At 42.5% G+C, this 16259-nt stretch overlaps 1 protein-coding gene across 1 annotated transcript in view; it reads right to left on the reverse strand.

The window, feature by feature from the left end:
* ZCCHC7 (zinc finger, CCHC domain containing 7) overlaps positions 1-16259 on the reverse strand; it is a 120609-nt gene that overhangs the window by 28256 nt on the left and 76094 nt on the right. The window contains exons 4-6 of the mRNA XM_010566427.1: positions 12950-12993; positions 11606-11731; positions 9213-9383 (exon numbers count right to left, since the gene is read on the reverse strand). Coding sequence (XP_010564729.1) covers positions 9213-9383; positions 11606-11731; positions 12950-12993 — 341 coding nt within the window. The remainder of the gene's footprint in view (positions 1-9212; positions 9384-11605; positions 11732-12949; positions 12994-16259) is intronic.

Below are 16259 nucleotides of genomic sequence, written 5' to 3' on the forward strand. Positions count from 1 at the left end.
CCCGGTAACGTTTACTTACGCTTACCATTAGGCGGATAGCGACTTCGCCGCAGGCGTGAAAAACGGGGGACGCCGCTGGGGAACGAGGGAAGGAAGGGGGAAATCCCGCGCTTTCTGCCAAGGCGCCCAGGCGGGGGCCCACGGCCACCAGCCAGCCACCCCCCCGGACTTGCCCCCCCGTACCCCCAGCCACACCCCCGCCGGCAAGAGGCGGCCACGTTCCCCCCCCGTGGCAAGCACCAGCACGGGTTCCGAAAACGACAGAAAGCAGAAGAAAATCTTCGGGAGAGAAGAGGCCGACAGTGGTTTACACGGCCGGAAAAGGCGTCAGGACACGGGGAGAAGACTGGGGGCTGGTTCCTGGGAAGGAGCACCGCTTACGGGGTGCATGGGGTACGCAGACACGCGTGTTGTCTTTACACGAAGGGGGACGGCGGGCGCAGCGTGGATGAAGAGCGCCGGGAACCTGGGCGCTGCCGGCTGAGCTCGGACAGCTCGCCAAGCACCCGCGCGCCGTTTTTCCCTACGTATACAAGGAGACACTGCCCTGCCCGCCACGTTTGCCTCCTCCCTGCCACATCACCCCGTTTACAAAGTCCTTTTCCCATCCGTGCAGCTGGCAGGTGAGGCTGTAGACCACAAGCCTCATGACATCCACCCAGCTGCCACCGGACCTGCAAAACGCAGGATGTCCACAGCATGGGGTTTTCAGCGTATACACACACAAGCATAAGTGTGTATATATATATATATATGTATGTACACACACACGCATATATAGACACACCTGTGTAAGTGCACACCATGTCCGATGTGCTCTTTCCCAGGGGGAGCAGCATACGGCCAAAAAGAGCTGCACTTGAAACTTTTGAACATCTCCGCCACCTGCTCCCCTGACGACCTTCCTGAGGAGAGCGCACGAGGTGGAGCTACTTCCAACACAACTCCCTCTAAGATGCCTCCATATGTTCTCAGGGCTGTCTCAGGGAAAGAGACTGACCTAACAGATAATAAATGTACTACCTTGAAAATGTTTTAAATAACTTCGAACATTTTCAAATCAAACTAGGCAAAGCACCTTGAGCTGCCTCATGTTCACTTCTGGACAAAAATGTAACTGTGGACAGTTACTCTGAAACGGACTGTGCACGGGAGCTTGTTCTGCATTCTCTGCGTCGCAGGAAAAGACAGTGAACTTTGGGAGAAAGACAAATATAAACTTTTTTTGAGCATTCAAATACTTGGTAACATCTCAAAAAAATTAGGGAATATATTAGTCTTTTCCCCAACACGGTATTAAGATCTGTTCTATGAAGGCTGCAGTAGCATTTTCAGAGTATTTTGGAGAACTTTGGGGAACATCGGACTAATTTGGCCCCAGGCTCAGAGCAAAACCCTGTGGTCTGCCTCCAGCTCCTACAGACAGCAGAAACATCCCAACAGGCAGAATGATACAGAACAGTCGCAGTAACTGGGCTTGGTGAAACACTTTCAGGTTTTTGATAAAATGCCCCATGCCGGACTCGTAAATTCTTTACAGAAAGTAATTAGCAGAGGCACAGACTTATGGACCTGTTATTATGATCAGCCTACATAGCCTGAAAACAGTAACCACTATACTACGTCAGACCACCCGCCCATGGTCTCTAACTGTGGCCTTAAGCCAATGCCTCATGGAGCTAAAAAATGGGGCAAGCATGCACACTTTCCATAAAACTCCTCCACACCCAACTGTTTTAAGCTCAATGACTGCACAAGCTGAACAAAGTTTCTATGTGTTCAATAACCTTCCATGGTTTTCTCTTCCATGAACTGCTCCGGTCTCCTCTGGAACCTGTTTTGGGTTTGTGTGGTGGGGTTTTGGTAGCGGGGGAGGGGGTTGCAGGGGTGGCTCCTGTGAGAAGCTGCTAGAAGCTTCCCTGGCTCCAAGTTGGACCCACCTCTGGCCAAGTGCAACCCAACCAGTGATGGTGGTAGCACCTCTGGGATAACATATTTAAGAAGAGGAACCTGCAGCGGAGGAGGAGATTGGGATGTGAGAGGAACCCCTCTGCAGATCCCGAGGTCAGGGAAGGAGGAGGTGTGCTGGAGGGGATGCCCCTGCAGCCCCTGGTGAGGCGGCAGGCTGTCCCCCCCCAGCCCGTTGAGGGGAGCGGGGGAGCAGATGCCCACCTGCAGCCCATGGAGGACCCCATGCCAGAGCAGGGGGATGCCCCCCAAGATGGCCGGGACTCCATGGGAAAGCCCGTGCTGGAGCAGTCTGTTCCTGAAGGACTGCAGCCCGTGGGGAGGACCCATGCTGGAGAAGTTGGTGAAGGACTGCCTCCCATGGGAGGGACCCCACGCTGGAGCAGGGGAAGAGTGGAGTCCTCCTCCTGAGGAGGAAGGAGCGGCAGAGACAACGTGTGATGAACAACCACAACTCCCATTCCCCATCCCCCTGTGCCGCCGGGGGGAGGAGGCGGAGAAAATTGGGAGTGGAGTTGAGCTGGGAAGGAAGGAGAGGTGGGGGGAAGGTGTTTTAAGATTTAGTTTTACTTCTTATTATCCTTGGTTTGATTTGATTGGTAGCAAATTAAATTGATTTTATTTTTTTCCCCAAGTTGAGTCTATCTTTTGGCCGTGACCATAAGTGGTGAGTGATCCCTCCCTGTCCTTCTCTCGACCCACAAGTGTTTCTTTATATTTTCTCCTCCGCATCCCACTGCGGCTAGGGCAGGAGGAGTAAGCAAGCAGCTTCGTGGTGCTTTGTTACCAGCTGGGCTTAAACCACGACAAACCAGAGGAGACTTTCTGCATCTACTGCATCCCTTGGTAAGGAGTCTCACAGGTCTGCTACCAATTGCACAAAGAGTCATCTCCTAACCTAGCTCCTACTGCCTTCATCAGATGTCCCCCAATTCTTGTACTGGAAGAAATGATGAACAATTGATCCTTAACCACTGTCTCCCACCATGGATTATTTTGAAGCTCTTTACAGACCTTCTCTCTGTAATCTCTCTTCCAGGCTGAAGAGTTGTAGCTGTGCTGAAGGATGCAGAAGAGAGGGACCAAAGTTGCACCAAGGTGTCCATTGCTTTTCTGGTGATTCCCAATATTTCACCAACTTTTTTTCACAGCTTGTGAACACTGAACTGATTTTTTGGGGGGATTGTATCTTGTAACTCTGAAATTTGAGTCCTGAATAGTAATGCTCAGAGCCCATCATTCCACATGCAAAGATGGGATTATTTTTCCCCAGGCATTTTACTTTACATTTACTGCAACTCAAGTTCATCCTCCATTTTACTGTGCTCTCCCTCCATTTCTTACAGTCCTCGGGCAGCTCCTCACAGATGGCTCACAGCACTGACACTCTAAATTTAAATCCAGTCTTCTCAGCAAATCTTGTCGCCCTATTGTTCACCCCTTCCCATGCCACACTAGCATATCCTACCTTTATCCTCTTATTCCATGCCTGTTTAGTTTCCTTAAAAGCTTTTGGTCAGGAACTTTGTCAAACACCTTTTGGAAATTGTAGACTATGTCAACTAGATCATGTTTACACACATGCTTGTCGACCTTCTCCTCTGAAGGACTGCAGAGATTTCTGGGAAGTGGGATTTCCTTTACAAAAGCAATCTTGATTCTCCCCACATATATCATATTCACACATCCATTCCAACATGCTCCTGCTATTGCAGTTTCTGGTAGTTGGCTTGGTGTACACATCAGGCTGGCAGACCTGGTTACGCAGATCTCCCTGGGACCCATTTTAAAAATTGTCATTTTATTGGTAACTCAATTACCCACCAGGCACAAAGCAAAAGGTTACCCACTGCCATCACTAATCTGGCTATTTCACCTTCCACTTCCTCTACAGCTTTTGGGTAATCATTATCCAGTTCTGGTAATGGGTTAGTATTCATAGGTTAGTAGCAACCCTAACATTCTCTTCAATTTCAGAGAGATTCTCTGATGATTCCCTCCACAAAGTAAGGTGTTGGTGTGGGAATGTCGCTGGTTTCTTCCACTATGAATACTAGATGCCAAAAAAATATTTTTAGGTTGTTAGCAACAGTATTATCTTGGCTGAGCCTTCCTTTCATGTCTTGATTGTCTGTTGGCCTTACAGGCTTCTTGCTCTAAAGTGAAGAAAGATTTACTGTTGGTTTTGAATCCTTTGCGAAGTGCCCCTTAAACTCTTTTTTAGCCTCAATTTTGCACTTTCACATTTAATCTGCCAGAGTTTACAATCCTTTCTGTTTTCTTCATTTGCATGCACACATCAGGTTTTCAAAGGATACCTTTTTGCTTTTTGTAACCTCTCTGACCCTGCTGCATAGCCTCACAACCTTCCTTTTGCACTCTGTGGTTCTGCCATGCCATCTTTCTTTCCGAGGACGGGCAGATGAGACCCTACTCTTACACTCCAGCATTCACTGCACAGGTAGCTTCATGCCTGTCATGCAGAACTGCAAGAGATCTACCTGAAAGTTTCAAAGACAAACCTTTCTGATTTAAAGTGAACCTAAATGAGCAGAAAAAATACATGCTGTGATGTTCCTCATAATCTACACAACTTAGGTAGGATTTAAATTTTGGGATGATAGAAGACTTGTAATTCTTTACAGAAAAGAAAATTACTTTATGAGAACTGGCTTCATAAAATGTGTAAAATAGAAAAGGTGGCAAGAGATGCAAAGAAAAGATACCTAAGACTACAGTTCTGTCTAACTGCCTACCAGAAAGGGAGTGCAGAAATATGCTGTTCATGTTCTTTAAAGTAATGGTACTGTGTACACATTGGCTATAAGAAAAAGTACAGCTAGAAGAGGAAGACCAAATTTAAATTTCTAACGTGCAAATACCAAAAGAAATAGTAAACTCCCAAATGTGCTGGGCATCATTTGCATACCCCACATACCATTGCCTATGGTGAGCCTGTAACAAACTCTCAGTCCTCCTTCCCTAACTCCTCGTGTTTGGTGTGGCACCAGGCCATCTTCAGCGCAAGCAGGATGGAGACACGAACAGTCCAATATATAGCCCCTCTCCCCCCACCTGGAAATGACACTCAGAAAGCACACGGAGGGAAGTCTTTCATGTCTGATTGTTAAGCTACAGAGTTAAACCTCCCACTGAAACTCAATTATTCCATGATTCTGCGATATGGGGATTGAATATAATCATAGAGGTTACGGTACATAAGCTTTACCAGGTAGAAGAGTTATTCAGATAAACTTCTGTATTCAGTGAAAGGGAGGAGAAAGCCTTCTCAGGATCTCTCTCATTCTTTGACCAAATAGAAGAAATAAAGGTAGGGAGGAGACATTTAGAAAGAGATTCAAATATTTCTGAATTTAAAAAAACCCCAATGTTTAGGGTAATTGAACAGGTGTATCTGGAACACAAACATTTAATCCATATCTTTAGATAGAAAATGAAGTAGGAATGTATGATGATGTTATCACAGCTTGCCTTTTATCCTCAACTTTTGGAGTTTCATTTGAGGAAAAAAAATAGCACGAAAGGTTAATTCCTATGTACAGGACTGAATTTCTGGGACATGTAAAACCATAATAATACTATACAAGGTTAAAAAAAGATAAAAATATCTTTAGTTGCACTTTTATTTTCATCTGTGTTTTATTTTAGTAGATCATCTCAGACTCAAAGGCCTTCAAACTACTGCTATCTTTCTCTTCAGTCCTTACGGCATAACCACTGCTACTACCGAAAAGCCACAGGGAAATTAAAGAAAGGACACAGCAAGTCTTCTACCTGTATTTATGAAATATGAGGACAAATCTTCATGTTACAGTCATACATGAACCTCCTACTAAACTGAAGTATTCTACTGCAAAGTCATTACCTTCCTCTAGTTTATGTTTTTAAAATTCGATTCAGCACTATCTGCATATCTGTATGAGAGGTACACAGATCTAAAGACTATCTGGGAAGGGCTTTGTACACACACACAAAAGCACCTGAATACAAGACCTTTCCAAGTGTAGTTTTCTAGTATCACTTAATCTCATAAAGTGATAACATCACTGCAGTATACTTTTGCCTGGTTGTAATCCCACAGATATTTAATCTTAAATATAGCTATTAACCTCGAAAATTTTGCTTGTTTTGACAATCTCTTTTATTCTTCTACCAAACTTCCAATTGATATAGCATTTAATACTTTCTTAAGAATATTAAAGAACGCTTTTGTGTAAAAGTCTCCTTCAGAGGTGGAACATTCTTGTCAAAATAGTTCATCCTGCACTGAAACTTGACATTAAATTATTCATCCAGGAAGCAAAAATTTAAAAACCAGTGGTGTCTAGCTTTGAGGTACACCATACTCAAAAAATAAAACAAAAATTGCTGGTTTGAGGTATTCCAATAAAACAAAAATCTCTGAGCTGTTACAAAAACCCTTCTGTTAATATATATATATATATATGTATTCTGAAATACTGATAGAAGCTTTTACTTAGGCTACATGATGTTTGTAATAATTTTAAATGCTCCTGTTCAAAATCTGCAGATTTCTTCCAGAGCATGCAGTGGTGGTGCATGACATTACATTCCTCACATCCAGGATTCCTGGCAATGAGTATAGGACTGACCTAACCTACTGTGCAGTATCATAAAATCACAGAACGGTTTGGGTTGGAAGAGACCTCTAAAGATCATCTGGTTCCAACCCCTCTGCCATGGGCAGGGACACCTTCTGCCAGACCAGGTTGCTCCAAGCCCCATCCAACCTGGCCTTGAACACTCCGAGGGATGGGGCATCACAACTTCTCTGGGCAACCTGTTCCAGTGCCTCATCACCCTCACAGTGAAGAAGTTCCTCCCTATGTCTAATCTAAATCTACCCTCTTTCAGTTTAAAACTGTTGCCCCTTGTCCTGTCGCCACTGCCCCTGGTATAAAGCCTCTCTCTGTCTTGCTTATATCTACTGACTCTCACTAACAGTCATAACAGCTTTGGGCAGACTGTCAAGAGCAAAAGTTTCTAAGTGTTTCAAAATGCATTCAGAAGAGTTGAAGAAATATTTTTAAGAAAGGAGATCAGGCACTGAAGAGTGTGTTTCCATAATGGTGCTATTTAAATGATAAGAGTTTTGAGAAAAAAACTCTAACCCAAATGAAGTCCCGTGACCTTACCTCCCACCTAGTCTTCAGCGCAGAGAATACACTGTATCTGGATGACCTTTAATATACTTCAGTATCCTTACAGTACTTGAACATTTTTAGTATTTCCATACCTCGCTTTGTGCCAAAGTTACTCACTCATTTATCCAAGACAACTATGAATGCTCAGTAAAATCTAACAGCAGAACGCATGTGTTTTATGGGGCCTTTATCTCCCTATTAAATAAATGGAAACCCTTCTCCCGTTGTGCTGCTCAACCTGAAACAAACAGCCAAGCAACTGGTGGGAAACACACTTATCCTGGTTTCAGCTGGGATAGAGTTAATTGTCTTCCTAGTAGCTGGTACGGTGCTATGTTTTTGAGCTAGGTATGAGAAGAATGTTGGTAACACACTGATCTCTCCACTTGTTGCTAAGTAATATTTAGCCTAAAGTCAGGGATTTTTCAGCTTCTGATGCCCAGCCAGCAAGAAGGCTGGAGGGGCACAAGAAGTTTGGAGGGGACACAGCCAGGACAGCTGACCCAAACTGGCCAAAGGGGTATTCCATACCATGGGACGTCATGCCCAGTATATAAACTGGAGGGAGTGGGGATGGGGGGATCACCGCTTGGGGACTAACTGGCATCGATTGGCGGGTGGTGAGCAACTGCACTGCACATCATTTGTACATTCCAATCCTTTTATTATTGCTGCTGTCATTTTATTAGTGTTATCATTATCATTATTAATTTCTTCTTTTCTGTTCTATTAAACTGTTCTTATCTCAACCCACAAGTTTTACTTCTTTTCCCGATTTTCTCCCCCATCCCGCTGGGTGGGGGGTGAAGTGAGTGAGCGGCTGCGTGGTGCTCAGTGGCTAGCTGGGGTTAAACCACGACAACACTGAACATATGATCTTCTAGCAAGACGAAAGGAGCGCTTCTATATTCCCACCTGACAGAACCATTTTCACTATGAATGCAGATGCAAGCTTGCTAACAACTCTGAAATGCTGTTTTGTAAGGTATGGTATGGAGATTATTATTTGCATTAAGTACTTTTTTCTCTCCAGTGGCTGTGATATAGAGGCAGCGTAACGTAACATGAACAAGCAATGAGAGTGACCAGCAACAGGACTGGAGTGTCCACCCAAACTGTATAAGCTGGTCTAAGTAGAAAAAGTTGGGTTTTGAATGACAGTAGTGATGATGGAAAACATCAGTGTGGTTCTTGTGGGATTAAGACAAAACATCAGTAGGTTCCAGACATTAAATGTTTTCAGCAATATTTCTCTCTTAATAGTAGAGTACACAATCCTGCAAATGTTCCACTACTTTAGAAATTCTCTTACACTATATATTTGATGGGCCTGTCCATAGGGATATGGAAGTAGAGAGACGATTAATTTCATCATTATCTCTCTTCTTGCATGTTCATAAATAATAGAGGACTCTACTGAAAAGCAGGCAGAAACTAAGCTAAGGCACATGAATATGGTTGTAGACCTGCTTCGTTATAAGCTAATGTCAGATAAAATTTTTTTCACCCATACTTGCATAAGAAATAAAGTGTACCATTTCCATTTTGTTTGTAAAGTATGTTTGCAATGTAAAAAGAGCACGGTTATAAATGCCTCTCAAACCCATTTAGACATTTATGTCAGAAGTTTAAACTTCTAATAACATTTTCATTGATGAATATGTGATCATAGTGAAAAAAACATGGATCTGGAACTCCTGGAGCACCAGAGTTACTCTTTACCTCTTGCTGGCATGCTTGCAGCATTCCATGTCTCCTAATTTCAACCTCCCTTCACCTCCAATCTAACAGAAGTGAGGACATTTTTCTCCATCCTAACTAAACAGGACAAAACTAAAGACTGAGTGTTTACAATGCTCCAGTTTGTGTTCTTTGAACCATTCTTCATGAGAACTGTGATACTGTTAGGTAACAACTAACTACAGTATTTTCACATGCTTGTACTATGCACTATATAAAATTAAAGAAAATATGAGAAGACTGTGGTGGTTGTAAATTGAATTTTTGACAGATACAAAACCAATAATGACTGAGCTCTTTGCCATGGGCTATACTCACATCAGCATAATGCCCCCTCATATCACAGCGATTGCATTGTTTATTCCAATAGGGTCTCTCAAGACATTCCCTGAAATAGTGGCCAGGCAAACAGCAGTTCAAACAAAAACGTGCTGGGCAACTGTTTTGTAGATGACCTCTTCCTGCACACAGGCAACAACAGGGAACTTTCTATGGAGAAACAAAAAAAAGAATTATGTTAAGTGAGAATGTTTCAAAAGATTAATGAAAAGAAAAAAAAATCAGAAGAGGAAATGAAGAAGAAACCACCCCAAATAAATGTCTACTGCTTACTAGGAATTGCAGAGATGTTAATGTTTTATCAAGGAATTGAAGTGAAGGAAGACTATGAATAGAGTAAAACTCAAAGCTGTAGCTCCATAGACTCCCTGTACTTCCTTGATTTGGACCTTGCATCGGAAGCACTTGTTAAATGCCCAGTGCCCATGCTATTTGCTGAGTGAATACAGCAAAAATAATCATTAAACTGGAAACCATATTTCACTCAGAGCAGAAGTGATGGGCACTCTGTATGAACACTTATTTTTTTATTAAATTTCTTAAAACCTGAAAACCAAAACTGTATCATAGGAACATGATACACAGTTTGTAACACAACATACTGGACTGGTTTGTAAATACAGTCTGTGCCACAGACCACTGCACTGCTGTCCTGGTTTCAGCTGGGATAGAGTTAGTTTTCTTCCTAGTAGCTGTTACAGTGTGTTTTGGATTTAGTGTGAGAATAATGTTGAAAATACACTGATGTTTTAGCTGTTGCTAAGTAGTGCTTATCCAAAGGGAAAGATTTTTCAGTTTCCCATGCTCTGCCAGTGAGCAGGTGCACAAGAAGTTGGGAGGGAGCACGGCCAGGACAGATGACCTGAACTAGCCAAAGGGATATTCCATACCATAGAATGTCATCCCCAGTACATAAACTGGGGGAAGTTGGCCAGGAGATGCAGATCACTGCTCGGGCATTGGTCAGTGGGTGGTGAGCAACTGCATTGTGCATCACTTGTCTATTCTTGGGTCTAATTTCTCTCTTTTTCTTATATTCCTTTTCATTACAATTATTATTATTGTTATTATATTTCTTCTTCTTTTTCTGTTTTATTTTAGTTATTAAACTGTTCTTACCTCAACCCAGGATTTCTACTTTTTTCTGATTCTTCTCCCCATCCCCCTGGGAGCAGGGAGGAGTGAGCGTGCTGGTTAGTTGCTGGCTGGGGTTAAACCACGACAACTACAAGCAGGCTGGGTGGGGGCAGGAGGCTGGTGGGGGACACAGCCAGGAGAGCTGACCCCAGCTGAGCAAAGAGATATCTGGACCATACAGCATCATGCTCAGCAACAGGACTGGGGGGGATGGAGGGTGTCCAAAGTAGCTGTTGCTCAGGGACTGGCTGGGCATCTGTCTGCTGTGTGAGTGAGTGCTTTTGCATCACTGGGTTTTTTTTCTTTGCTTACTATACTGTCTTTATCTTGAGTCATGAGTTTTTCTTGGTTTTGCCCTTCCAATTCTCTCCCCCAGCCCACAAGGGGTGCGTAAGTGAGGGGCTGGTTGGGGGCTTAGCTGCCAGCTGGGGTCAGCCCGCCACAACCCCACGGCTACATGGCTTGTGACTCACACAAATAAGCACATGGAGCGACAAATATAAAACGCTGAAAGCTATTCTGTGGCCACACCTGTATCTCTTTAAAGCCAATTTTCCCAGTGAGTGAGTGTATCTTCACTCCAAGGGCTTACGTTTCAGTGGGATGTAGTCACTCAAAGTCTCAGTGTGGGTAACAGCCTCAGGGACTGAAGTTTTTACAGACTCTGTTGTGGGGACTGGTAAACCCGGACTCTCATGCAACTGCCCCCACTTCTTGACAGTATAGTGACCTTTAAATGTCTAACCCCTGGACAAACTTTCTGAATATTTGGCATCTAAGTGAGTTGCTTAAAGTTATTTCCCATTTCATCTTGTCTATAATTTTTAGCACTATTCTTATCATGGTTCATTATATAGGTAACTGCTTTCATTCATTTACTAAGGGTGATTTTTGGATTCCTTAGGTTCTCCTTGTTGAAAATACATTTGAAAACCATTTTATGTCTTAAAACTGGTTTTATAATATGAAAAACAAGTTTCTATATTGCAGTCGACTCTCTTTTTTGCTCAGTTTATACTTACAGATTTTTTCCTTTATAAAAACAATAAAAGCAATGACCTCCACAAAACAGACAGCTAATTTTATATAGCAAACTGATCTTGTGCAAGGTATCCTTCAACTTGGAGCAACCTTTCAATGAAATAATAAACCACTGAAGCAATGCTTCTATTGGCAAGCACAAGACTATTAGAAGAAATAGCTGCATCTACAAGGAATTTAAGTGTTGCCTTTACCTTTGGACTAAGACAGTTCTTGGACAAATGACCTGGTCTACCGCAATTTCTACAGGTAACATTTTTAACAGCTGTGTAGTACCGCATACTGGTATGCCTCGCACTTGCATAGTTGGAGATCTGTGCCTGGTGAAACAAGAAAAAAGAAATGTATTTACCATTTGAGAGTCTGTGGTTTAGTGTTTGTTAGGATGGGAAATTTGTAAAGGTCACTGTTGGTAGTGTTCAGTTAGAAATCTAACTTTTTACAAGTACAATTTACACATCCAGGTTTGAACTGGATAATTCTGTTATAGAGAAACGTGCATTGTCTAGAAGAAAAGTATTGTCTTGTTCAAACTTCGACTTCAGGACATTCTTTTTTGCTGTTTAAAATTGCAGTTATGAAGTTCTGCTTTCCCTTGGTTAATCAAGACACTCTTATTCACTGTGCTATTTCATGACAAACTGGAATTTTTCCCAGAATACAAATATAACTAACATTAATTACAAATGCAAGTTACACATTCCCTTGCACACATTAAGGAAAACTTCTTGGACAAAGTACAATGCTATACAAGACTAGACCAAATCTGCAATTTGCAATTGTAAAGAAAGATTTAAAAAGGAAAAAGAAAAAAAAAAAAAAGAGAAGCTGGAAGCTCTCTCCCAGTGACCTCACACATACTTACTGCCTAGGCAGACAGAACTGAAAATCCTATCTTCAACCTTTATTGCTTAGTAAACATCACAATTTTTAAAAACGGAAATAAAATTTTGGACAAGTGAATGGGAGACGTACAAAATACCATTTCTCTTAAAGGAAAGAATTTGTTGATGTCACCTGATTATGTAAGCTTTACTGAACCTTGGAAAGAGAAATCGAAGGAGTCAGACTTTACAGCTGAAGCTCAATCTTCCTGGATGCTACGGTACCTTGCACGAGTACTCCAGGTTACAGCCTAACTGTACCAACTCCTGAGCTGAGTCCAGCCTCTGGGAGTGCAGGAAAGCTAAACAAACACAGATGGCTCATAGTGCTGCCTGTGGGAATGCAATTTAGCTGCCACGGAACAATTACTAGTCTCTGAAGCAACTGGAAAGGAAGAGCTGACTTCCTCCTCGCGGAGCGTGTGGAAGCGCTCCGATTCCCGGCATCCTCTTCCCACTCCACTTTGTGCCTGCCCCAACAACTGAACCTCCTCCTACTCTACGAGAGCTCAGGCTTCACCTGCCGTTGGGAGGACGCTGCTAACGACTCCACACCAAAACTACAGATGGATTTTTCAATCGCGTTTATCTTGCTCTGCTTGTTAATAAATATAAAAATAAAGAATTATGGAACAACTGGGTTGTCTGTGTTACCTCTAAGTCTTTATTACAGATGGACCAGTCCACATCAGCTTCTCCTGAAAAACAGAAATAAAATTAATTTTATTTTATTTATATGAATATTTTTCTATAATATATTCAACATTATGACTACTGCATTTACTGAAGCTGATGGCAGACTTTGAATGTACCAAAGTGAAGAAACTAGTTCTATCTTCAGTAAAGGAAAGCTATCAACCTGCTTGGCACCAAACCTGATTCGCCTTAAAATCAGCACATGTTCAACTATTGGGTGGGCTTTATTTGACACCACCCTCTTGTCCTGCCCCGCCAGGGGATAAATTCAGGCAAGGATTTAATTTCTTCAGAGGCAGGGACTCCAAAGCTTCCAGTTCCAGCCATCTGAATTATCTCTGCCTGCACTCATGGGGATGCCCAGCTACAAGTCCAGAGGTTGCCAGAGTGATAGCACGTGGAACAAGAAGTTAATGCACAGCATAAAATATACTTTTCCCCCTTATGAATTCACAAAATCTGTGTCTTCAGCAGTGCTTTCTGACTGCTGCGTGCCAAAATGACTTTATACATAACCACAGCAACTAAGACTGTAAGCTAAGTAATTCTATTTCAAAACAGGGTTTGGTAATGTGCAATAAATCAGGACGACACACTAAATTATCAACTGTCACACCATAACCTCTCACACACAGCCTTTGGACTGGCAGAAGTAAAAAGAAAAAAAAATCAAAGAGGAAATAAAAGGCAATAAGCTAAAAGAATAGGGATGCAGTTACAGCTGTTTAAAAATTCTGCTCATCAACACTGTTTACTTCTCTCACTGTGCAAAGACAGCTGTACCACCACAGCATCTTTTTCATCATTAAGGGGGGATTCATGTCAACGGAGGTGTTCACGTTACCTATACTTTTACAGTAACCATTACAACTTGTGCGCAAATTAATCCTGTGTGTTTGCAGACTTTTTAATGCAAATTGTCCCATCCTGCTCTCACAATCCAAATCTGAACCATCTACATGTGTTATTAACACAAATCACAACATCAAGATTTACAAACAGTAAAAAAAACCAGTAAAAATTTATTGACCTGATTTTGATTGTACTATTCATTTCCAATAAAAGGCAGATGACTAGAAAATAAAATTATACCATCTATAATGTCATGTCTAACCCTTCTTTTACTGAAAAAGTCAGTAATTTCAGCTAAGTGTGTAATGCACTATCTGGATACAAGGTACGTCACTCAAACATAGAGCAGGTGCTTTAGAGCATAATACCTGCTTGCTGCTGTTCTTCATCCAAAAGTCGGGGCCAATACTACCTGCTCTAATCTGAACAGCACTCTGAAATATTTTTATTTTCAACACTCTCTAATGTCAACAATACTAACGACCATAACAGAGACATTAATAATGAATTAACTGGCCTACTTGTAAAGCAATTTGAGTGATGTGTCATACATAAGTCATGGTATGCATAGCAACTGGCACAGCCAGAGCTCAAATACAAGCATCCAACGGATCCTTCACCCAAGCATCACTCAGGGTAAGAAGCGATCACCAGAACAAGAGGTGGTGTCATGCCCGCAGCCCTGGAGTTTGCTTCTCCCAGACTCTCAGCTCCCAGCAGAGACGACGGAAGGGACAGCATCGCATCAGCTCTCTTCAGTGGAAGTGAGTCATGGGTACGCCGAAAGGAAAATTAGGCCTTTTGGTGTCTAGTCATTAAAAGTAAAGAAACGCACTGACAAATCTGAGTGCATTATTTATTACTTGGAAATTCATTCATAAAGAAAAAGATATTTGTAATTCAAAACTCTGCCCTGGCAATCAGTACTGTGAGTGCCATGTTTCACAGAAATGCACATGCAGAATGGTTGACAGGTTACAGATCAAAATTACCAGCGAATTAACTCCTGTTAATCATTAGGCATGTCCTTCCTGAGGACAAACCAACTAAGTTTCTCTTCTTCACTGTCAAAATCCCCTGCTTCACAGGGGAAAACCATAGTACAATGATTCAAATATTCCTAGTGCTAGAAACTAAAACTGCTCAAATGAGAACATAAATACAAGAGCTTTAATGCCGAATGAAATAGTACAACAAAATCTCTCTTTACTAACTCTGTCTGGTGACCTAAAAGTTAAGTCTAATTCACAACAGAGTGCGTAAGGCTTTGTTTTCAGTCACAATAAATTCTCCAGACTGAAAGATGAAAGAAGAGTTAAGCTTCTGCAACCAACTTGAAATCTTGCTTTAGAGACACCTAGAAAAACCCGCAATGATTTTTCTCATTAACCACAGCATTTTGTCTGGCACTAAATGATGAAATAAATCACAAAACTCTGCTCAAGTTGACAAATACACCACCCCCCCGCCCCCCTACCCCCGATTTAGTTTGCTGCTTTGGACGAATTAACTTGTCCAACAGGCACTTCCAGTCTCCGGGTGGCTGCGGGTTCCTCTGATCTGGCTTTCTGGCCACTCCACCTCCCACCAGTCCTGCTGCTGCCCTTTGCTGGTCCTCCAGCAGCAACACCCATCGGCACGCTGAAGTCTCCTTTGTACCACGCTCTCCCTGGTCTGTAGCACCCATAATCTTCGTTTTCACTCCTTAATACTCAGAGTCATGAAGGCGACAGGTCTGGGACCAAAGGTTTGGAGAAGCTCTTTCCCCCAGGACACAGTGGTGGCTTCGCTCGCAGCCCTGGGGACGGACGGGGGGCTGGCACCCCTCACCACCTCAGGATGCCCAAGGACCATCTTCTCCCACTCCACAACCCCAAACAGCAGCCTCAGACCCCGTCCTGGGACTGAGAGGGCAATTTTGGTCAAAGCACAGACACAAAAGACGTATGCTAATTACTGAAAGTTTCCGTATTTAGCAAAGGCTGGTACAATGAAACCTGCCACCTGATGTTTTCCAAGGCCAAGCCAGTACAATGTTAAAGCATTTCATCCTTTTTTCAGATGGACACACACAGAGAGGGTGGATTTCTGCCTTAAGGAATGGGGCTATGAGTACTTTATTTTTACTCTTAAGAAAGCAGCAGTTTAAAAGCTATTCAGATAATCTCTGTCAAGACTTTCCTCTTTTTTTGTGGAGAAGCTGCACACACAAAACTTGCTACTTAAAGGGTCCTGTGAGTTTTTACAGCGCATTAATAAAATCCTCCCAGAACATCTTCAACAAATTCATGCTTTTATTCTTTCTCACCTTAGTTTGTTAAAAGCAATCTCATTTTTAAGATTATATTAATTCTTATTCTTCAACTAAAAAAACCCCTGACTTTGTCATATAAACTTCTTGTATTTAACTTTGAAA

Source organism: Haliaeetus leucocephalus, unplaced genomic scaffold (genome assembly GCF_000737465.1).
Source record: "Haliaeetus leucocephalus isolate CR32 unplaced genomic scaffold, Haliaeetus_leucocephalus-4.0 Scaffold210, whole genome shotgun sequence".
NCBI lineage: Eukaryota > Metazoa > Chordata > Aves > Accipitriformes > Accipitridae > Haliaeetus > Haliaeetus leucocephalus.